The sequence below is a fragment of the Mobula hypostoma genome, chromosome 1 (genome assembly GCF_963921235.1).
Source record: "Mobula hypostoma chromosome 1, sMobHyp1.1, whole genome shotgun sequence".
Classification (NCBI taxonomy): domain Eukaryota; kingdom Metazoa; phylum Chordata; class Chondrichthyes; order Myliobatiformes; family Myliobatidae; genus Mobula; species Mobula hypostoma.
The window spans coordinates 196291381-196315914 of record NC_086097.1 but is presented as its reverse complement, the minus strand read 5'-3'; the positions used below and the strand labels follow the sequence as shown (position 1 = coordinate 196315914).

The 24534-nt window shown below is 41.4% G+C and overlaps 1 protein-coding gene across 5 annotated transcripts in view; it reads right to left on the bottom strand.

Moving 5' to 3' along the window:
* Positions 1-24534, bottom strand: part of abhd3 (abhydrolase domain containing 3, phospholipase) — a 101536-nt gene that overhangs the window by 31105 nt on the left and 45897 nt on the right. For 4 of the 5 annotated variants that reach the window (XM_063062599.1, XM_063062592.1, XM_063062608.1 and 1 more), the window contains exons 4-6: positions 18941-18986; positions 7486-7598; positions 377-550 (exon numbers count right to left, since the gene is read on the bottom strand). In XM_063062599.1, coding sequence (XP_062918669.1) covers positions 377-550; positions 7486-7598; positions 18941-18986 — 333 coding nt within the window. The remainder of the gene's footprint in view (positions 1-376; positions 551-7485; positions 7599-18940; positions 18987-24534) is intronic. The other variant, XM_063062626.1, reaches the window with a different exon arrangement.

The following is a 24534-nucleotide window of genomic DNA, read 5'->3' as shown; positions in this document are numbered from 1 at the left end:
TCTTTCCTCTTCCTCCACCCTACCTCCGCCCTAACCCTGTCCTTAAGCAGAGCCTGAACCTGAAATATGATACCTCTTTTTCATCCACTGCGGCTTGACCCATTGACTTCTTCCAGGTTGATATTTTTGCACCAGATTCCAGCATCTGCACTCTCCTGTGTCTCCTTACAACAAGCAATTATCTGGTCCTCCTTTAGACTGGAGAAAAGTACCTCTTGAGCAGAACCTGTTTGCGATTCACCCCAAAATGTTCGCCCATAACTAGAAATTAATTTTAATAAACTGCAGTGGCATAATTCTAACTTCAATGTTTAACTGCTAGAAAAATAAACATGTCATATTACTACAAAACCCTCCCTGCACCTCAAATACCAACCTGTAGACCGAGGCTTGAAGACGATTGGTTAAGTAGTAATTAAATAATATCCGGTTAAGTGGTTTCTCAAGGGAAGCCGTGCAGGCAAATACATCCCAGCCAATGGAGAAGACTACTGCTGCCTTCAGTGGAGTCTGTTGACCAATCTTACACAGGTAATTCAAGAGCAGCATTCTGTATCAGGCACGAAATGAAGATGTGCTTATTAATTTGATTTAACAATTCATTATATTGTCACCAAGATTTAAGCTTACTAAGGACCGGCCGCATGAATGTAATGGCTATATCCTCCTCAATATCTTGTAGCGCGTGTCTTGCCTCCTGATATGTTAAAGCCTTTCTATCTTCTACAAGGCATTTTTCTGGAGCATGATGGAATACTGTCCAGTTGTCTGGATGAATGTACAGCAGCTCTAACAAGTAAAAGAAGCTACAGCTACTCAACCAGGCTACATTTATAGCACCCACCAAACCTACAACCTCCTGTGTTCTTTGCTGTTCCTCTGAACATTGTGTGCAAGTGCCAGAACGTGGAGCAAAACTTACAGGCTGTCCCCAGCACACGTTTGGGTATGTTGGTTGTTAATGCAAATAACACATTTCGCTGTACATTTCATGTGATATATAAATGTGAATCTGAATCTATTTTCACAAGGACTATTGCAGGGATTCAAGGGGGCAGCTCACCACCACCACCTTCCTATATTCTATGAAGGATGAGCACTAAGTGAAGGTCTTGCGAGTAGTTCCCAATCCCAAATAATGAATAGATAAAAAATGCTAAATTCCAATTTGGGTTAAGTCAAAATTTAAAAAAAAACTACTTATTTTGGTGACCCTGGCTTTCAATGTCTGCTTAGTTAGGAATCAAATTCTTCACTAAAAAAAAGTGGATTCTGAAACACTCGAAACTGTTCCTTGTGTCACTTTCCTCTGGCTGAGGGAAACTCAGAGGATGAGGTAACACCAACTTTGCTTTTTTTTAATGGTTATTTCAGACCACTGTCTTGGGTGCCAATGCAATTTTCCAACCTCTAAATGAATATAGGAGGTGGGGAGGGGAACATGGAGATAATTACACTTCCAGAGCACAAAAAGAAAACAGCAAAAATATGTTGCTTACAGTTAGATGCATATACTTCATTACTTTTTTTTTACCAGAAATGACCAAGTCAGAAATAGATGTATTTGCTTATTATTATAGGTTGCAATTAAACTGCAAAATAAAATGGAAGAAAGTCATTTTTAATTGGAATTTCAAACCTTCCCTTTTCTGGGATCATTGTGTTTTGCTGGAATTTTGCCAGGATTTGTGCTGAGGTTGAAGCTCTGGCATAGAATCAATGACATTATTTTAACCCCATAAACCTTGTAGGAATTTTACTTTAACCTTCCTGTGAATGGGTCATCTTCCAGGCTATTTCCGATGTTCTCCTTCTCAGTGTTATCTAATTCCTTAACAAGAAAAAATGTACAGAGGCATTTTGTAAAGTCTGAGGGCCCCAAGCAGCAAGCAGATTTTGCAGAAGCACAGTCTGTACATTCATGGCCCTGTACATTCCTCATTCAAGCTGGAGACGACGCCAGCTTGAATGAGGAGCATTCAAGGAAGAACAAAGGAGATTTGTAGAATATATAACAAATAAAGGTGCTAGGCTGGTAATGTTATAGCACAGTGAAAGCAGCCTCTATAGAGTCAGGTGATCACACATTCGAAGCTCAGCAAGCTTGTCATGTTCTCTTGTGCTGAATAATTACATAACTAGCAGGAGGTGGAGATAACTCATGCAGCTGAATCCTCAAAAATAGCCTGTAAATACAAAAGCAAAGGCTGGAAGATATACAACTATTTTTATTTTAAAACACCAGATCAATAGTCTATCTTGGTTCCTCCAAAGATCCCCAGCACCCAATACAGCCAGTTTTAGGAATATCCTTAGATTGGTACTAAGGGCTTGTATTACAGAACGAACAGCACTTTTGTTTTGGTTGTTAATTTATAGTACAGCAATGGCATTGTCCAACAATATAGGAAATTATTAAGCTTTATCCTACCCAAAAGGATAATTCAAACCTGGCAAGTTGTACTATAAAATTAGTTTTATATTTATAGCAATGCAGAAGGCACCCGTTCAACTCATCTGGCCTATATTGGCTTCCAAGGGAGCAAACACGTTAGTCCCCTTTGCCTTCTCTTTATTTCCTGTGCCCATGTGACTCACTCTTTCTCTCCCATATCTATCAACATCCCTTAGACTCTTTCTGCCATTTATCTATAATTTACAGTAGCCAATTAACCTACAAGTGTTCTTTGGGATGGTTCCTTAAGATTGTTATAGCCAGGTGTGGTAATGGGGATAAGCTCCCACTACCTATTAAATGGCATGTGACTCGAATAGCCTCTGACAACCAAGTACAGCTCATGGCCTCCATGTGTGGCTTAGCAACTAAGCCCAGCAGAACCATTTCTACTGTCAGGAGAAGGGGCAAAGGCGGGTTACTGGTGCCTTTAAACCAGCTGCTTTGGGCAGATGAGGCTCGTCAGCAGTGATTGGCAGCTCATCTTGGAGAAGGAAATCTCTGATTTCAAACCTCCACTGCCTTGGGTATACCCACTCATGGGGAAGGCTCCTAACCCTGAGGGAAAAATCCAGAGCTGGAATCCCTAAAGCAGTCCTGTGTTGAGTTCAACGTTGACAGGCAACTCCTGTGATGCTGCTGGTGCCAAACTGTATCAGTCTCTGCCGTTCGTTCCCTTGGGTTTAACAGATGCTTGGAGAGGGGGCGTTTACTACATGGACAACAGCTTGCTCTCCATATTGTACTGTCCTGGCTAGTATATCTAGACAGGTAGGAGACAACATTCATGGTCAACCCTGACCAACAGAGGCCTCAGGAGATTCTTTGGGATGTAAGAAGATCCTGAGCACTGGGAGGAATGTCATACAGTCATACAGAGTGTGAAAACTCCACACAGAATTCAGGATTGAACCCGGATCTTTTCTCTGACAGCTGTGCCACCATGCCACCCTCTGAATCAGTGAAACAAAAGAACATAGCTGTCACTAACAGCACTATCAAGCAATAACATGCTCACTGCTGCACAATTTGTGTTTTGGTATGTTAAGTCTTAGCGCAAGCTTCTACAATAGGACTGATTTCCAAAAATGATAAAGCCATCATTACTTTGGTTACAACACCACATAAATGAAAAATGAAAGGCAATGGGAAATAAGGGCATTGAACCACAAAGGTATTAAGAAATGTAAAGTCATAAAGGGTTGATGATATACATGATTCCAGATTCCTGAATGTGGGAGGGGTAGACAAGATAGTTAAGAGGGCATGTTGGATGCATGCATTTATTGACCTGGAATATGGAACAAATGAGTAGGGATGGTAGAACTATATTCAACACTGGCTAGACCAGGGTTTCTCAACCAGGGCTCTGTGCTCACAGTGCTAGCGCTCGCAGTGGTGGGCAGTGACCGAGCAGCCTGTTAGCAATTGTGTTCGAGATCCCTCAGTCCAGGATGCCAGTGCGCTGTGGGACCATATGCTCAGTTTTTGACGCAAGATAGGAGACACCATTGATAAATGGTGAGCACTGTATTGCACGTAGGGGAGGATGGTAGGCTGATAATTGGTGAACGTTGCATTGCATGGAGGGGAGGACAGCAGGCTAATAATTTGTGAGTGCTGTATTGCATGGAGGGGAGGGCAGTAGGCTGATGAGGAGCGTGAAGTGCATTTTCCAAATATTGAATGGACTCATCCAACTTGGGCTGTGACGTTAGCCTCTCCCTCCCGAATTACCTCCCCCAACTCCCTCTTTCTGACTAACTTATGGGAGCAAACTAACTCTACTGGTGTAGTAGAAAATTAGAGGGAAATTTTCATTCAAAAGAAGGAATTTTTTCATGCTGTAACTCAATTGCTGGCCTGCCACTTTGCTTTTGAAAACATTGTAAAGGTGAATTGTGTAGGTTAGAGGTGAATTGTGCAGTTTTCACATTCTTTGCAGTTTTCTTGTTTAGTTATTTATTATGCTGTTATTTCTTATATTTTATTAACCCGTGTGTTTGGACAAGATGCAGTGTGAGAAATTGAAAACGTTGAAAAGGTTGCACTCTCAAACAGCATGATAAGTCAACGTATTGATGACTTGTCAATGATGCTGAAGAGGTTTTGTGTGATAAATTGAAAATCAACAGCTTGTCTATCCAGGTTGATGAGTCAACAGATTTCACCAATAAATGTCACGTTATAGCATTTGTAAGATTTGTAAATGCTGGTGAAATTCAAGAAAACTTTTGCTTTTGTCAAGAGCTGCCCAAAACAAGCAAAGGTCAAGATATATTTAATGTTTGGTCTTCATATCTGGAAACAAAAGGTCTGTCTTGGAGGAACTGTGCCAGCATCAATGGTTGGCTCCATGAGTGGTTTCGTTTCTCTTGTAAAAAAAGAAAATCCTGATGTTGCTACCACACACTGCTTTCTTCACAGAGAGATGCTGATGTCAAATGCTCTTGGAGATGAAATGGAAAATGTTCTGGATGATGCTACAAAAATGGTTAACTTTGTTAAACAAAATCCGGTTCAGTTGAGAATTTAAAAAACTGTGGGAAAACCTGGACAAAGAGCACACCAATCTCCTGTTACAAACAGAAATCCGGTGGTTTATTAAAAGAAGAGTTCTAAACAGGGTGTTTGAGCTGAAAGGTGAATTGCAGGAGTACTTTCAAGAAAATAGAAGACCAGACTTTGCTGAGTGCTTTGACAATGAAGAATGGCTGCAGAAACTAACCTTACTTAGCAGACATTTTTCATCATATGAACCAGTTGAACAAGTCTCTGCAAGGCCCTGGAGAAAATGTTTTGACTTCAAGGGGCAAGATTTTTGGATTTAAAAGGTAACTGAATGTTTGGAAAAATCACATTGTAAAAGAAAATCTTTTACACTGTTGCTTGGGCTTGTGAGTGAGGAAGGATATGAGAAAGTCTTGAGTCTTACTGAAAACAGAAATTTATTTGGTTTGCTTTATAAGTTTTTAAAATTTATGAAAGGGAAAGAAGGAGATTAATTTCAAGAAAGGTAAGCTAAGCTTAACTACCTGTTTTTTTTTCAAGAAAGGGTGGCTAAAATTTATTCTCTACTCAAAAGAGCAATGACAATTATTTTTAGATTATTACATCTACAACTTACCGATCATGTTAATGTACCATGAGCTGTAGATAGAATAATTTTTATGCAGGGGTTCCCTGAGACCTGAAAATTATTTCAAGGGTTCTTCCAGGGAAAAAGTTTGAGAAAAGCTGTGTTACAACTGTTGCTCAAATACTTTATAGAGTTCTGGCCACCACATCACAGGAAGTGTGTGATATCACTAGAGAGGATCTGAATGAATTGTACTAAAATGTTGCAAGGGATGAAGTATAATAGTTATGAGTGACTGACTAGGCTGGGCATATTGAAAAAGATCATCTGAAGGAGTGCAGAGCTAATAGACTCCTGACTTTGTGTCCTTTCTGCATGCAGTTTGCATGTTCTCCTTGTGATCTTGCGGAGTTCCTCCAGCATGCTCTGGTTTCCTTTCACATCCCAAAGAGGTGCAGGCTAGAAGGTTAATTGGCAGCTGCAAATTGCCTATGTTATGTGGGTGAATAGTAGAATCTGGGTTTTCGGGGGAGTTGAAGAGAATGTGGGGAGAATTTAAAGAAAAGATCAGTGTGGAATTAGTACAAAATGGGTGAGTGATGATCAGTGCAGATTCTTTAGACAGAAGGGCCTCTTTCCATGTAGCGTCTTTCTATGACACAATGAGATTTAATTGAGGTAAATAAAATTTTAAAAGGGCTTAGACTGTATGTGCAGGAAAGACCTTTCTTCTTTGACAACACAAACAATAAATTTGGGGCATAGAATTTAGTCAATTGGTAGAAAAGTTAGAAGAAAAATGATTTTTCATCCAAAGAGTGGAGAGGTCCAGAAGTCATTTCTTGAAAGGATGGAGAAGGCAAAACCCTTCATCACAGGTACCCTGACAAGCAAACCAGGAGCCATGATCTATAAAACAATGGCCTAATGCTGGAACAATGAAGTGATCTAGTTAGCTCGATTTTGTCAAATGGACATGAATGCTGATTCTTTGATCTAGCTGAGTCCCTGTCCTTGAATTCATAATATAATAATATTATAGGAAGACTTTATGCACAGACCACAGCAGTTGAATAATGCAGTTCTGCACTGTTTTTTCAAGGACTTTGTGGATATATATTAAATCCTGTATATCAAAATAATGCGTAAAATCCCATGAAAGAATTAAATAAAGTAATATCAGACAACGTTTGAGATCAAACTAATTAAAAAGCTGCTTAGACAGGCCTGATGAGGGAGACAGACTTCAAGTAATTACATAATGCAGGAGACAGAGATGGAGAGTTTTAAAGAGTGAAAAGCCTCCTGGATTTTGGCCTTGTACTGTGTTGCTGGGGAATCATATCATAAGAACAAATACAGAAGTAGATTAGCCTGTAGAGTGAAGAAAATGAAGTTGTGGTAAAATACGCTTTTTCTGACCTAAGCCTCCATTTATTTGGGCTCTAATCACTGGTTGGATCTTCAGAGCAGAAAAAACAACCAAACACACAATGTTAAAGCCTAACTCTGCTTTACAATTGCTGACAGAAAAAAAAACACAACTAAATTTGAGCAGGTTTGGAGTTACATGTTCACTATAAACTATTTGTTCTTCTGATATGATGCCAGATAACTAGATAACTCTTTAATCCGTTCAGTTACCTCTTGCAGCATTCAAGTGAGTTTTGCATGACAATGTGATTAATTTTCAATGTACAGGAAATGATCACATGGATATTTAAGATGTCTCAAGTGACATGATAAGGTGTCATATAATTGCTTGTCAAATGGTTTCCTCCTCCACCTAATTGATATTACATTTCGATATGCATAATCTTTTCGAAACTACATTAAAATCCACTGGAATGTCTTGGATCATTTGCTTTCACTTAATGGATTCTGAATTTCCCCACACATTATGGCATGTTTATCAGCATACTATATTCTCATTTGTTCGTAGGGAACTCACCCGCCCATTGAGACTCCAGCTGCCATCAGAGGGGCTTCTGGAAAAGCATTCCGTACATGCAAAATGACCATTTCCAAATCTTCAGTGTTGGCTGCACAATAAGTTCTGGGAGTCTAGACCAGTCATACAAAGTGACAGTGTAAGTAATGTGGGTGGCCCCATTGCAGGAAGAAGTTAATCACTATCGGGTGTAATGTCTCAAATTTACTGTTTAGAATTCTTTGTACAACCATAAATTTAAAATTGAAACAAGATTCTCTGGTGAAAATGATCACAATTTTCAAGTATAGCAGGCTCTAAAATGTGGATAACTTTCCAAATTACTTGGATCTGGAAATATATTTGTTACTTGGAATCGTGCTTGTACATGTTAACTGTTATTATTGTAATCCCGATCTCCATGTATCATTACTATTATTGTTACGTTTATTAATCTTGAAACTTAATAAAAAGATTGAAAAAGAAAGGAAATAAATATTAAACTGAAAAATATTTCACATTTTCCACCTGCAATTAGGATGTGGTGGCATAATCGTTCAGTTTTTGAACAAATAACTCGACTATTGTTTCAAAGACATGAATTAAAAGCCCATCGTAACAGCTGAGAAATAAACTAGTTAGATAAAACTTACTTCTTTCAAAAGAAGTTTTAGTGATAGACAGTACATAAAACATAGAAAAGAACAGCACAATGCTGTGCCGAACCAATTAAATTAGTAGTCCAATGGCCAACTAAACTAATCCCTTGTGCTTTCACAAGGTTCAAGATTCAAGATTGTCTAATGTCATTTCCATTACACAAGTTTAAGGTAGAATGACGTAATTGTTACTCCAGATCTAATGCAGCACCAAAAACGCAATAAGATAAAGAATACAATAATAATAAAAACATAATAAATTTAAATACATAGATGGCACACATACATAGATTGATTTTATGTCCATAAAGTGATGCTAAGCACAAGAGTGTCTGGACATAAGGTGACTGACAGGAATGATGAGGTAGTGGTGGTGGGTGGGGTTGTGGAGGGGTGGAGGTGTTGATTAGCCTTACTGGTTGGGAAAAGTAACTGTTTTTGAGTCTGGTGCTTCTGGTGTGGCTTCCTCCCTGATGGAAGTCGAACAAACAGCCCATGAGCGGGGTGTGTGGGCTCCTTCATGATGATACTGGCTCTGTTCTAGCACCTTTCATTATATATGTCCTTGATGGCAGGCAGGCTGTTACTGGTGATGCATCGGGCAGTTTTGACTACCTGTTGTAGAGCTTTCCTCTAGAACTATGCCTGCCTTTTTGTTGGCTTTGTGGAACAATCTATGTTCCAAACCTATTCTGGTATCTGTCCCTCACTTTTCCTTTGCTACATCGACAACTGCATTGGCACTGCTTCCTGCACGCATGCTGAGCTCGTTGACTTCATTAACTTTGCCTCCAACTTTCACCCTCCCCTCAAGTTTACTTGGTCCATTTCCGACACCTCCCTCCCCTTTCTAGATCTTTCTGTCTCTATCTCTGGAGACAGCTTATCTACTGATGTCTACTATAAACCTACTGACTCTCACAGCTATCTGGACTATTTCCCTTCTCACCCTGTCTCTTGCAAAAATGCCATCCCCTTCTCGCAATTCCTCCGTCTCCGCCGCATTTGCTCTCAGGATGAGGCTTTTCATTCCAGGGCAAGGGAGATGTCATCTTTTTTTGAAGAAAGGGCCTTCCCTTCCTCCACCATCAACTCTGTTCTCAAACGCATCTCCCCCATTTCACGCACATCTGCTCTCACTCCATTCTCCTGCCACCCCACTAGGAGTAGGGTTCCCCTTGTCCTCACCTACCACCCCACCAGCCTCCAGGTCCAACATATAATTCTCTGTAACTTCTGCCACCTCCAACGGGACCCCACCACTAAGCACATCTTTCCCTCCCCCCAACTGCTTTCCACAGGGATCGCTCCCTACACAACTCCCTTGTCCATTCGTCCCCACCATCCCTCCCCACTGATTTCCCTCCTGGCACTTATTCTTGTAAGTGGAACAAGTGCTACACATGCCCTTACACTTCCTCCCTCAGCACCATTCAGGGCCCCAGACAGTCCTACCAGGTGAGGCGACACTTCACCTATGAGTCGGCTGGGGTGATATACTGCATCCGGTGCTCCCAATATGGCCTTCTATACATTGGTGAGACCCGACGCAGACTGGGAGATCGTTTCAATGAACACCTACGCTCTGTCCGCCAGAGAAAGCAGGATCTCCCAGTGGCCACACATTTTAATTCCACATCCTATTCCCATTCTGATATGCCTGTCCACGACCTCCTCTACTGTAAAGGTGAAGCCACACTCAGGTGGGAGGAACAACACCTTATATTCCGTCTGGGTAGCCTCCAACCTGATGGCATGAACATTGACTTCTCAAACTTCCGCTAATGCCCCACCTCTCCCTCGTACCCCATCCGTTATTTATTTATATACACACATTCTTTTTCTCTCTCTCCTTTTTCTCCCTCTGTCCCTCTCACTATACCCCTTGCCCACCCTCTGGTTCCCCCCCCACTTTCTTTCTCCCTAGGCCTCCTGTCCCATGACCGTCTCATATCCCTTTTTCCAATCAACTGTCCAGCTCTTGGCTCCATCCCTCCCCCTCCTGTCTTCTCCTATCATTTCGGATCTCCCCCTTCCCCTCTCACTTTCAAATCTCTTACTAGCTCTTCTTTCAGTTAGTCCTGACGAAGGGTCTCGGCTTGAAACGTCGACTGTACCTCTTCTTAGAGATGCTGCCTGGCCTGCTGCATTCACCAGCAACTTTTATGTGTGTTGCTTGAAATTCCAGCATCTGCAGACTTCCTCGTGTTTGCGTAGAGCTTTCCTGTCTGCCATAGTGCAGTTTCCGTATCATCCAGTGATGCAACATGTCAGAATGCTCTCTACAGTGCAGAATAACTGAGTATAGATGTGCATGCCCAGTTCTCTTCAGCCTCCTCAGAATTGGTAAGCTTTCCTGATTGTGTATAATATATTCTGCAACCATGCACAGTTATGTGAGATGTGAACTCCCAGAACTCTGAAACTGTTTGCAGTTCCCACTGCTGTGCCACTAATGTAAAGAGGGGTGTGTGTGTGTCAGCTCTCCTGAAGTTGATAACCATCTCCTTTGTCTTGTCAACATTGAGAAAGAGGTTATTTGCTTGGCACCAGGTGTCTACCTCCTCTTTGTAGGCCATCTCATTATTGTTAGTGGTGCGCCCCACCATTGATGTGTCGTCGGCGAACTTGAGAATGTGATAACTTGGCTATTTGGCTGTACAGTCAAGTGTGCAAACTCCATATCCTTCCTTTTCCCTCACATTCACGTGACTATCTAAATGTCTCTGAAAAGTCTCTAATTTATCTGAATCTACCACCACCCCAGGCAGCACATTCCAGGCATCCACAACTCTGTGTAAAAACTTGCCCCTTGCATCTCCTTTAAACCTACCACCTTTGCCTTAAATACATGCCCTAGAAACTCAGGGAAACTCATTTGAACCATGGGAAAATGATGCTGTCTGTCTATAGATAGCCTCTGGCATTCTGGAGAAAACAACCCAAGTTTGTCCAACTACTTGTTAAAGCACATACTCTCTAAACTAGGCATAGTCCTGATAATCCTCTTCTGCACTCTCTCCGAACCCGATGAGGTTTTGGTGTACTTGGAGACTAATGATAAAATAAGTCAAAGTCAGCATGGTTACTGTAAAGGGAAATCTTGCCTGACAAATCTGTTAAAGTTCTTCAAGGAAGTAACAAACGGTAGACAAAGGAGAGGCAGTGGATGTTATTTACTTAGATTTTCAGAAGGTGTTTGATAAAGTGCCTCACATGAGGCCAGATAACCTTATCCTTAATAATAGACTCCAACACTTTCCCAAGCACTGAGGATAGGCTAACTGGCCTACAATTTTCTCTTTTTTGTCTTCCTCCCTTCTTAAAGAGTGAAGATTTGCAATTTTCCCATGCCAGAATCAAGTGATTCTTGAAAGATCATGAACAATGCATCCGTTATCTCTTCAGCAACCACTCTCAGGACTCTGGGATGTAGTGCATCTGGTCCAGATGACTTATCCACCTTAAGACCTTTCAATTTGCCTAGCACTTTTTCCCTTGTAATAGCATTGGTACTCACTCCTGCTCCCTGACACTCACAGACTTCTGGCATATAACTAGTTTCCTAATACAGATCCCCACATGACACCACTATCACAACTCTCCAAACTCTCCAGAAAGAATTTCCCTTTGACTACTACCCTCTGTCATCTATGGACAAGCCAGTTCTGAATCCAAATGGCTAATTCACCATGAGTCCCATGCATCTTGATTTTCTGGATGAGCTTCCCATGAGGGACCTTACTAAACACCTTACTAAAATCCATATAAACAACATCCACAGCTCTTTGTCACCTCGTCAATACACTGAATCAAGTTAGTAAAACATGATTTGCCCCACCCAAAGCTATGCTGGCTCTTCCTAATTAGACCATGGTTTTCCAAATGTTCATAAATACCATCACTAGGAATTCTCTCCAATAATTTCCCTGCCGTTGACGTGAGATTCACTGGTCTATAGTTTCCAGGATAATGGATCTTGAATAATGTCAGTCTACTAGGACCTTACCTTTGGCTAGAGAGAGCACAAAAATATTGGTCAAGACCCCAGCAATCTCATCTCTTGCCTCTCTCAATAACCTGATGTATATCCCTTAAGGCCCTGGGGATTCATCCTTCTTAATGCTCCTTAAGAGACCAAACACTACGTCCTTCTTTACCTCGAAATACCCTAGCATGTTAGTACTCTTGGCACTGATCTGCCTGTCTTCCATGTCCTTTTCCTGCTTAAATACTGATGTAAAGTAGTCATTAAGGACCTCACCCACATTTTCTGCATCCAAGCAAATGTTCCTGCCTTTACTCTTGAGTGGTCTCTCTAGTTAGCCTCTCCCTAATTATCCTGTTTCTCTGGATGTATGTGTCAAGTGGCTTGGGATTCTTTTTAATCTAACTTTCCAAGGGCTTTTTATGGCCCTTCCCGGCTTTTCTAATTCCCTTCAAGGGCTCTGTTTCATTCTAGCTTCCCAAGCTTTGCATACTTTTCCTTTTTCTACTTGACTAAATTAATCACCTCTCTCGACATCCAAGGTTCTCTTAGCTTGGCATCATTTTCTTCCTTTTTTTCTGGAACATACCTGTCCTGTATTCTGAGCAATTGATATTTAAACACCCTCCACATGTCAGATTTAGACTTGTCCAAAAACAGCTGACCCCAATTAACTCTCCCTGGTCCCTGTCTAATGCTTCCATAATTTGCCCTGTTCCAATTTAATACTCTCCTCCAAAATCCATACTTATCCTTATCTGTAGCTATCTTAAATCTTAAGTAGTTGCGGCCACTGTTCCGTAACTGCTGACCCACTGAAAGGTCAGTCACCTGGCCAGGCTCATTAACCAACATCAAGTCCAGTAAAGTTCCTCCTCTTTTTGGCTTTCTATATATTGATTTCAGAAAACTCCTGGATGTATCAAACATAGAAACCATAGAAACTACAGCACAGAAACAGGCCTTTTGACCCTTCTTGGCTGTGCCGAACCATTTTCAGCCTTGTCCCACTGACCTGCACACGGACCATATCCCTCCATACACCTCCCATCCATGTATCTGTCCAATTTATTCTTAAATGTTAAAAAAGAACCCACATTTACCACCTCATCTGGCAGCTCATTCCATACTCCCACCACTCTCTGTGTGAAGAAGCCCCCCCTAATGTTCCCTTTAAACTTTCCCCCCTCACCCTTAACCCATGTCCTCTGGTTTTTTTCTCCCCTTGCCTCAGTGGAAAAAGCCTGCTTGCATTCACTCTATCTATACCCATCATAATTTTATATACCTCTATCAAATCTTCCCTCATTCTTCTACGCTCCAGGGAATAAAGTCCTAACCTATTCAACCTTTCTCTGTAACTGAGTTTCTCAAGTCCTGGCAACATCCTTGTAAACCTTCTCTGCACTCTTTCAACCTTATTTATATCCTTCCTGTAATTTGGTGACCAAAACTGAAAACAATACTCCAGATTCGGCCTCGCCAGTGCCTTATACAACCTCATCATAACAGCTCTTATACTCAATACTTTGATTAATAAAGGCCAATGTACCAAAAGCTCTCTTTACGACCCTATCTACTTGTGACGCCATTCTTAGGGAATTTTGTATCTGTATTCCCAGATCCCTCTGTTCTACTGCACTCCTCAGTGCCTTACCATTAACCCTGTATGTTCTACCTTGGTTTGTCCTTCCAACGTGCAATACCTCACACTTGTCTGTATTAAACTCCATCTGCCATTTTTCAGCCCATTTTTCCAGCTGGTCCAAGTCCCTCTGCAGGCTATGAAAACCTTCCTCACTGTCTACTACACCTCCAATCTTTGTATCATGAGCAAATTTGCTGATCCAATTTACCACATTATCATCCAGATCATTAATATAGAAACATAGAAACATAGAAAATAGGTGCAGGAGTAGGCCATTCGGCCCTTCGAGCCTGCACCGCCATTTATTACGATCATGGCTGATCATCCAGCTCAGAACCCCGCCCCAGCCTTCCCTCCATACCCCCTGACCCCTGTAGCCACAAGGGCCATATGTAACTCCCTCTTAAACATAGCCAATGAACTGGCCTCAACAGTTTCCTGTGGCAGAGAATTCCACAGATTCACCACTCTCTGTGTGAAGAAGTTTTTCCTCATCTCGGTCCTAAAAGGCTTCCCCTCTATCCTCAAACTGTGACCCCTCGTTCTGGACTTCCCCAACATCGGGAACAATCTTCCTGCATCTAGCCTGTCCAATCCCTTTAGGATCTTATACGTTTCAATCAGATCCCCCCTCAATCTTCTAAATTCCAACGAGTACAAGCCCAGTTCATCCAGTCTTTCTTCATATGAAAGTCCTGCCATCCCAGGAATATAGATGACAAATAACAATGGACCCAGCACTGATCCCTGTGGCACACCACTAGTCACAGGCCTCCACTCAGAGAAGCAATTCTCTACTACCACTCTTTGGCTTCTTCCATTGAGCCAATGTCTAATCCAATTTACCACCTCTCCATGTATACCTAGCGACTGAATTTTCCTAACTAACCTCCCATGCGGGACCTTGTCAAAGGCCTTATTGAAATCCATGTAGACAATATCCACTGCCTTCCCTTCATCCACTTTCCTGGTAACCTCCTCGAAAAACTCCAATAGATTGGTCAAACATGACCTACCACGCTCAAAGCCATGTTGACTCTCCCTAATAAATCCCTGTCCATCCAAATGCTTGTAGATTCTGTCTCTTAGTACTCCCTCCAATAACTTACCTACTACCAACGTTAAACTCACCGGCCTATAATTTCCCAGATTACTTTTCGATCCTTTTTTAAACAACGGAACAACATGAGCCACTCTCCAATCCTCTGGCACCTCTGCTTCATCTAAACTTCTTGCTCTAAATTGTTCCTGTTTATATTAGGGAAGTTGAAGTTCCCCATGACAACAACTCTATTGTTTTTATACTTTCCCTTAATCTGCCTGCATATCTGTACCTCATTGTTCTGTGAATATTGGGGAGGGGGTTCCTTCCCAATTTGAGTTTGACCCATATAGACTCAGTGGATGGGCTCTCTATTATGGCCCCTCTGAGTGCAGCTGTGATATTGCCCCTGATTAATAATGCAACCCCCCCCCCACACACACACTCTTTTACCTTCCTCTCTATCTTCTCTAAAATATTGAAACTCTGTGATATTAAACACCCGTTCCTGTCACTTTCTCAACACAGTCTCTGTAATGGCCACAATGTCATAGTTTTTATGTACTGATCTATGCTGTAAATTCATCACCTTTACCTGTAATACTCACTGCATTAAAATACACACACTTCAAAATACCCATCCCATCGTATCTATTACATTGCTCCCACCTGTTTCTACTGGCCCTGACATCCATCTTCCTCTCCAATCTTCCACTTTCTAATCTGGGGCTGTTGATCCTATCTCCCTGCCAAATTATTTAAACCTTCCTAAGCAGCACTAGCAAAACTCCTGCCCATGATATTGGTTCCCCTCCAGTTTAGGTGCATCTTGCCCTCTTGTACAGGTCACCTCTGCCCCAGAACAGGTTCCAAGAATTTGAAATCCTGCCCCACTGCACTAGTTTCTCAGCCAATCATTCATCTGTATTATCATTCTATTCCTGCCCTGACCAGCACATAGTACTGGGAGTCCAGTGATTACTACCTTGGAGGTCCTGCTCCTCAACCCCTTTCTTAATTCCCTATACTCACTGTGCATGACCTCTCCCCACTTTCAAATTGTGAAATTGGTGCCAATGTGCACCATGACCTCTGGCTGCTCACCTTCCCTCTTGAGAATCTTCTGCAGCTGCTCTGAGGCATCCTGGACCTTGAAGGCACCACACTATCTGGGTGCCTCTTTCACAGCCAAAGAATCTTCTGTTTATGCCCTTAACTACGGAGTCTCCAATCACCATTGCTCTGCCTGATTTTACCCTTCCTTGCCGCACCTCACAACTGGACATGGTGCTACTGACAGTTTATTCCATCCAGCAGTTACCAAGGAAAATACTTGAGCGGAATGGCCACACAGGAACCCTGCGCTGACTGCTTACTCTCCTTACTTCTCCAGGTGGTCACCCATCTACTATCAGAAGCCTTCACTCTGAGTGTGACCAGTAAACGTCTCATCTATGAGGTTTTCTGCCTCCTAGATGGTCCTGAGTATATTCAGCTCCAGCTCCAGTTCCTTGACCTTATTGGACAGGTACTGAAGTTGGGTGCACTTCCTGTAGATGTCGTCATCAGGAAGACGGTTAGTTACTCTGAAATCCCATATCTTACAGGAGGAACATTCCACTGCCTTAACTAGCATCTTGCCTGCACTGAATTAAAGGCTAAGGATTTACAGAGAACAAAAAAAAATGCTTACCTGTTTTTACCTGTGGCTTCTCTCTGAAACCTTTGAGCTTCACACTCACCTAGGTAATTTACTCAGCATCTCCTCGCTGAGCTTGTCATACTTTTGGCTCTAACTTCTCAAGGCCAGGTTCTCTAATCAAATAAATGATTCCTAATGACTCAGCACTCATAGCCTCTGCCCGTTCTTACCTTTGCCTGTTGAGACAAAGCCTCCCACTCTAACCCTGGCCCACTTCAACAATGGACGTTCCCACCTTGGCCATTTCCTTAAACCTAACTTATTTTTATTGGCCCTTCCTTGCTAAGTCACTAAAACCCAAGCAGTCTCCTGCTCCACAGAAGGTCCCAACAGGTCCTGTTCACTTTTTAAAACAGTGTGTAAAGTCTCCAACTTTCTCCACGATCTCTTTCCCCAGAGAAAGACATGAAATGACAATTGTTCTAAAAAATCCTTCTGGTTCAGTAGTATCCTAACTGATCTGGCCTAGAAGTGCTATTAGAGCCACAAATGTTATTGAATCTTAATTGTCTTCTCCATCAGGGATATTAGGGAATATCTGTAATCTTTGAATGAATTAAAACAAATACAGTTGTGTATTGTTCATTATAATTTGTGATACTACTGGCTTTTTTCCAAGACTGAATGCTAGCTTTGATAGACTAGAAATGCATTGTGGGTACAAAGACTATGGGTTGTAACCTAGTGACTAAGCCTATAGTTTGGTAGGTGGAGATGCCATCTGCGGTGGATTAAAAAAATTATCCAGTGTCTGTACTTGGAATACTTCATGATGACTTATTGTATTATTAGTTGTCATTTAAATGCAATGCTTTTATTTAAATTATTTCCTTCTCATAACCACAACCATTTCAAATATTTAGTAAAAAGCATTTCAGATCCTTTAATATTTATTTATTTTGATTTTATGAACTCCTTCACTCATTATCATGCATTTGTCTATTTATGGGTTTTCACATTGACTATGGGAATGCACCCATTCAGAGAGACTCCACTTACCATCAGAGGACATTCTGGTAAAATTTTCTACTTGTGTAGAGTAACTCTTTCCAAATGAAATGGGCACTAAAATGTTTGCGTACAAATTAGGGACCAACCCCTACCCCATCCCTTTGCATTATTAGTTTGGCTTGCATTGGCCGGAGCCAGCTGAAATCATAAAAAATCACGTCTATGACTGGCCTAATAATCCTTGAAAGCACCACTGTAGGTAACCAGCTATAGTATAGGTGTTTTAAAATTTTTACCTGAATATGGAGCCTGAAAAAGCACATAAGGGTAGGTTGTAGAAATGAGCTAGAATGAACAGCTCTAATTTCTCTCTCCAGCCCTACTCTGGGAATGGTCCTGAATAAACTAGGAAACTTTATTGACCTTCATGAAACTCTCAGAAGGAGGCAGCTAAAATGCTTGGAGTAACTGGTTTAGTTTACAATCCTACCCTCATGACAGTAGAACAGTGAAATATAAAAGTAAGCACAAAGTACCACAATATGAAAAGCCCACTGGAAATTTGCAGAGAAAATTGATGGAGATCTTGTCAATTATGTTAAAATGAATCTAGGGAATGAAACTCCTTCAAGCCCTTTTTTTCAAAAAAATTCAACCTATATTTCTCCCTTGCCCTTTTCTCTTCTTCCATTCCCAACTTTGGTTCTCCTCACCTGCCTATCATCTCCTTCTGGTGTCCATCTTCCTTCCCTTTCTCCCAGTGGTCTACTCTCCTCTCCTATCAGATTCCTTCTGCTTTAGCCCTTACCTTTTCCACCTATCACCTCCCAGTTTATCACTTCATTCCTCTTTCCCAACCCGCCTGGCTTCACCTTTCACCTTTTAGTTTGTACTCCTTCCTCTCCCCCCACCTTTTTAACCTGCCTTATTCCCCTTCCTTTCCAGTCCTGATGAACAGTCTCAGCCTGAGACATTGGCTATATCTTTCCATGAATTCTGCCTGATCTGCTGAGTTTCTCCAGCATTTTGTATGTGTTACTCTGGATTTCCAGCATCTACAGAATCTCTGCTGTTAAAAAACATGACAATATCTCAACATTGTTTTGCTTTCCTGATTTGTTTCAAAAAGAAATTACAAGATATTCCTTCCAAAACAGCTTTAGTGGCTGAAGGTAAAATGAATTTAAGTTGGATAGAGAATATACTGACAGGAAATGGAATATCCTGGCAGAATTTTGCAATATTGATATAGATAAGTATGCTTAATTACTGACAATATATGCACAATTAGTGTATGATTTTCCGAGGGAAAACTGAAGGTGTTCCATTGCTTGCGTTTGAATTTCTAATGTACACTTCTGTCAAACATTGCTTCTCACTGATACCATAAAAACTGTATGTTACTCTTAAATTGAATGCCCCCAGTAAACTTTATTTGTGCATACATAAATGATCCTACAGTATGTATGGATTAAAAACAACTCACCAGAAGTCTCTCTCCAGCAACTCCTCTATTGTTGAAAACAACACACCTAAAAGAAATAGAAAACAATTTAAAGAATTTTTCCCTTTTAAGACTGAGGGCCTTTTAAAACTATTACACAAAAGATAAATAATGTGATTAAGGTGGCTTGATAGATATTTGTAGAGGTGAAATGTGGGTGGGGAAATCATGCTGGTTGAAAATCCCGTCCAATCACAAAATACAGGACAGAAAAATCTATCTAATATTCTCTCTATTCCCCTTTCCATGTCTTTGTTAGATGTATTGTGCGTTAAGCAAATTTGTTTGCATATCCAATGTTGTTAAAGTGTAGTGCAGATTTCTGTCTCCTCTGCCCTTTGAGGCATTGAATTCTGGAACCATATCATTTTTATATTAAAATGGATTCTATTTGGTTTTCCAGTAAATTTGCAACTCTTTGACTTAAATTTAATGCCACTGTGAATAGATGTTTCCTGCACTTCCATCTAGAGCTCTTTAAATTTTAAAGACTTTATTTACATCTTCCCTCATCTTACCAGGTTCCAAAGCCCAGCTTATCTAATCATTTCTACAGATTTTTTTTTTTGCTTTTTCAAATAAATGAATTTGGTTTTTAATTATGTTTTACATCCAAATTATTGAAAAAAATCAAATGATCTGTGGTTTCAAGTAAATTTCTCTTGGGTATTGTAAGAGAGCTGGCACTCAACAATAACTTGGTTTATCACTGTACTTGCAGTTGTTAAGTGAAAAGAGAACTATTTTGGAAATTTTAATGGATTTAAGATACAATTCATTGATGGAAAACTAATGTTGTTACAAGCATTTCAAACAGACATGCTTTTGTTCTCTTTCAGTGCTGAAATTTTCATAGTAGGTTATATTGGCCTAGAATTTGTAAAGCACCTGAAAACAGATGTCAAGTGGCTTTTCATTGCATCACATTCATGACACTGATTAAATGTCCTATAACAGTGGAATTTTAATGAAGAAAAGATTGACAATTGCTAGTTACTTTCTTGAAATCTAAGTTAGTGAAAATTCTTAAGTAAAATTCACAATGTCAATTGAAATCACCGCAAGCAGAATCAGGAAAATGTAAATAAATGAGGTGCAGTTCTTTCAACCCTTTTGGTCTGCTCCACCATTCAACATGATATTGGCTTATCATTCCATATTCAGTATCCTTTTTCTAATTTCTTCCATATCCCTTCACATTTGTCCACATATCCAAATTCCTGGTCATTAATATCGCCTGTCTAGATCAACAATATTGACATTATGGCCAAGGAAACTCAACAACACTTCCATTTCCTCAGTAGTTGAAAGAAATCTGGCTTGTCCTCTTTGACTGCTACCAAGTTTTGTCGATGCACCATCCTATCTGGAAACATCGCAGCTTGGTATTTCTGTTGCTCTGCCCGTGACCACAAGAAACTGCAGAGAGTTGTGAACGGAGCTCAGGACATCACTGAAACCAGCCTCCTCTCCATGGATACTGTTTACACTTCTCACTGTCTTAGTCAGGCAGCCAATATAATCAGAGATACCACCTACACAAATACTCTCTCTTCTCCCTGTCCATTCAGGCAGAAGATACAAAAGCCTGAAAGCACATACCATCAGCCTGAAAGCACATACCATCAGCCTGAAAGAACATACCATCAGCCTGAAAGACAGCTTCTACCCTGGTGTTATAATATGACTGAACCCCTAATATGATGAAATGGACCCTTGACATCACAATCTACCTCTTTGAGACATTGCATCTTACTCTCTCCCTGCACTGCTCTTTCTCTGTACTGGTCCAAAGGTAGATAAGTCAGCTGGACCATTTGGACTACATATCAGGGTTTTGAACGAAATGGCTGAAGAGAATGAGAAGGTGTTGTGTTAGGTTTTGTAATTCCAAAACATAAAACTAATTGATAGAAAAACAAGGAACCTATATGTGTGTGATAGTTATGGACACTTTTCTTCTCTAACAATTGACTGCTCTACTCAAATGTTCAATGTGTCGTTTCCAGATGACATCAGAAGCAATGTCCACTGTGTGGTAGAGCGGTCCAGTTCTGTTCTTAATCTTTCTAAGTACCCACATTTGATCAGCTCTGTAGTCCCTTACCAGGACTTCTTGTCCAGAAATGAAACATCGGACTCCTTGTTTGAGGGGCCGTTAGTTTTTCCTCAGCTATTTGTCCTGCATACTCCTTCTGAGACTGGGTTTCAGGATAAGTGTGAGAACAAGGGGTGACCAAGGAACTACATAGCTGGTGAACTGTTGGTTGTGGAGTGTATGGCACTGTGTAGCAATGGTGAAATGGGGGAAATGAGGGAACTGGGATCTCTACCACACATCCCAGCTATTTTGAATTTCCTTGTAGGCCTGAAGATCCTTTCTGGTTTCCCTTAGGATCATTTTTGCTGTAATAGGGAGACTTACAATTTGCATTAGGGAGAATATGGCAAGAGGAGTGCCCTCTTTGGTAAATTTTTCAGGTATTTCCTTTTCCAAGGGTAAATGGGATGATCCAGCAGCATTTCCATGATTTGCTGTCCTCTTGAATTCGATCTCGTATTTGTGTCCTTGTGAGATATGTGGGTTATGACCAAAGAAAAAATGGCTGGAGTTACTTAGCACTTTAGTACAAGGGTATTTATTATGTTTGTCAAAAATCAAACTTACAAAATTAGTGAAAATAGTGAAAAGAAAACTGCCAATATTTACAAAATATCTACAAGTAAATACAATAATAGTTCTTTACGTCTTCTTGTCTAGTGTGGACTTCTCACAGCCCCTCTCTCTCCCTTACTGAGGGCAATTAACTCCTCTTTATTACACTGGGACACTGGTAATCTTTAATTACCAACTAAGTTTGATCTGTGGGCACAATTGAAATATCTGGACGGTATGCTGCCTCCATGGTGCCAGGATCAGGGATGCCTCAGATTGGGTCCCTGGCATTCTCAAGAGTGAGGGTGAGCAGCCAGAAGTCTTGGTACATATTGGCACCAATGACTTAGGTAGACAAGGGAAGGAGGTCCTGAAAAGATATGAAGGGAGCGAGGTAGAAAGCTGAGGAACACGACCTCCAGGGTGGTAATCTCTGGATTGCTGCCTGTGCCACATCCAATAAGTATAAGAACGGGATGATTTAGAAGATGAATGCACGGCTGAGGAACTGGTGCAGGGGGACAAAAGTTCAAATTTATGGATCATTGAGATCTCTTCTGGGGAAGGTATGACCTGTATAAAAGGAACAAGTTACACCTAAACCCAAGGGGCTCCAATGTCTTTGTGGGCAGGTTGACTAGGTTTGTTTGGATGGGTTTAAACTAATTTGGTAGGGGGATGGGAACCAGAGTGATAATGCTGAAAATGAAGTAGTTGGTTTGCAAAGGAAGTTCACAAAAATGATTCTAGGATTGAAATATGAAATATGCTCTGGGCCTGTATTCACTAGAATTCAGAAAAATGATGGGTGACATTATTGAAACCTGTTGAATGATGATAGACCTTTACAGAGTGGATGAGGAGAGAATGTTCCCTATGGCAGGAGAGTTTAAGACCACTGGACACAGCCTCAGAAAAGAGGGGTGTCCTTTTAGAATGGACATGAGGAGGAATTTCTTTGGCCAGAGAGTGGTGAATCTGTGCAATTCATTGCCACAGGCAGCTGTGGAGGCCAAGTCTTTATGTATATTTAAGGCAGCGGTTGATAGATCCTTGAATGGTCTGGGCATGAAGGGATACAGGGAGATGCAGGAGATTGAGGCTGACAGGAAAAATGGATCAACCATAATGAAATAGCGCAGCAGGCTTGATGGGTCAAGTGGCTTAATTCAGCTCTGATATCTTTTGGTCTTATATAACTGTAAGGCTATAAGATAGAGGAGCAGAATGGTCATAAAATAGTCAATCCTTTCACTTCTTTTACCAATGTGCATGACCATACTCTTCCGGAGACTGTATTCCAACTGCCATTTCTTTCCCCATTCTCTTAATCTGTCTAAGTCCTTCTGTACCATCACTACTTCCTCAAAACTCATCAAAGTTGCTGGTGAACGCAGCAGGTCAGGCAGCATCTCTAGGAAGAGTTACAGTCGATGTTTCAGGCCGAGACCCTTCATCAGGACTAACTGAAGGAAGAGCTAGTAAGAGATTTGAAAGTGGGAGGGGGTGATCCAAAATGATAGGAGAAGACGGGAGGGGGAGGGTTGGAGCCAAGAGCTGGACAGGTGATTGACAAAAGGGATATGAGAGGATCATGGGATAGGAGGCCTAGGGAGAAGGAAAAGGGGGAGGGAGTGAAAACCCAGAGGATGTGCTAGGGGCATAGTCAGAGGGACAGAGGGAGAAAAAGGAGAGTGAGAGAAAGAATATGTGTATAAAAATAAATAAGGGATGGGGTACGAGGGGGAGGTGGGGCATTAGCGGAAGTTAGAGAAGTCAATGTTCATGCCATCAGGTTGGAGGCTACCCAGATGGAATATAAGGTGTTGTTCCTCCAACCTGAGTGTGGCTTCATCTTTACAGTAGAGGAGGCCGTGGATAGACATGTCAGAATGGGAATGGGATGTGGAATTAAAATGTGTGGCCACTGGGAGATCCTGCTTTCTCTGGCAGACAGAGCGTAGATGTTCAGCAAAACGGTCTCCCAGTCTACGCTGGGTCTCGCCAATATATAGAAGGCCACATCGGGAGCACCGGACGCAGTATATCACCCCAGCCGACTCACAGGTGAAGTGTCGCCTCACCTGGAAGGACTGTCTGGGGCCCTGAATGGTGGTAAGGGAGGAAGTGTAAGGGCATGTGTAGCACTTGTTCCGCTTACAAGCATGTGTAGAGGACACAGGTTTAAGCTGTTGGGGAGTAGGTACAGAGGAGATGTCAGGGGTAAGTTTTTTACTCAAGGAGTGGTGAGTGCGTGGAATGGGCTGCCGGCAACAGTGGTGGAGGCGGATATGACAGGGTCTTTTAAGAGACTTTTGGATAGGTACATGGAGCTTAGAAAAATAGAGGGCTATAGGTAAGCCTAGTAATTTCTGAGATAGGGACATATTGGGCACAACTTTGTGGGCTGAAGGGCCTGTATTGTGCTGTAGGTTTTGAAAAAAAATGGGGTCAGAAGTATCAGCCGTGATTAAATGGTAGAGCAGACTCAATGAGCCAAATGACCTCACTCTGCTTCTCACTCTTGTGGTCTTATGTCTCTGTTATAAATTTGTAGATTTCCATGAGATCACCTTTCATTCTTTTAAATTTACTCAATATAAACCCAATTCTTTCTTCATACTTCAGACCTACCATCCCCAGAATCACTCAGATGAGCCTTTACACTCTCTCTCCTCAGCAAGAATCTTCCATAGAAAAGGAGACCAAAACTGCACACCATACTGAAGGTATGGTCCACTACTAATGTCAATAAGTGGGTACAAAATAATAGTCCATTGTAATGGTAAAGCACTTGGACAGTGACAGGATTGGATAAAATCAATCTAGACTTCACAATACCCTGTTTCTTCCCAACCCCTCTTTTTAAACATTTGAGGTCACATCAGATACTTTCCATTGGAACTTCTCCAGTCTATAG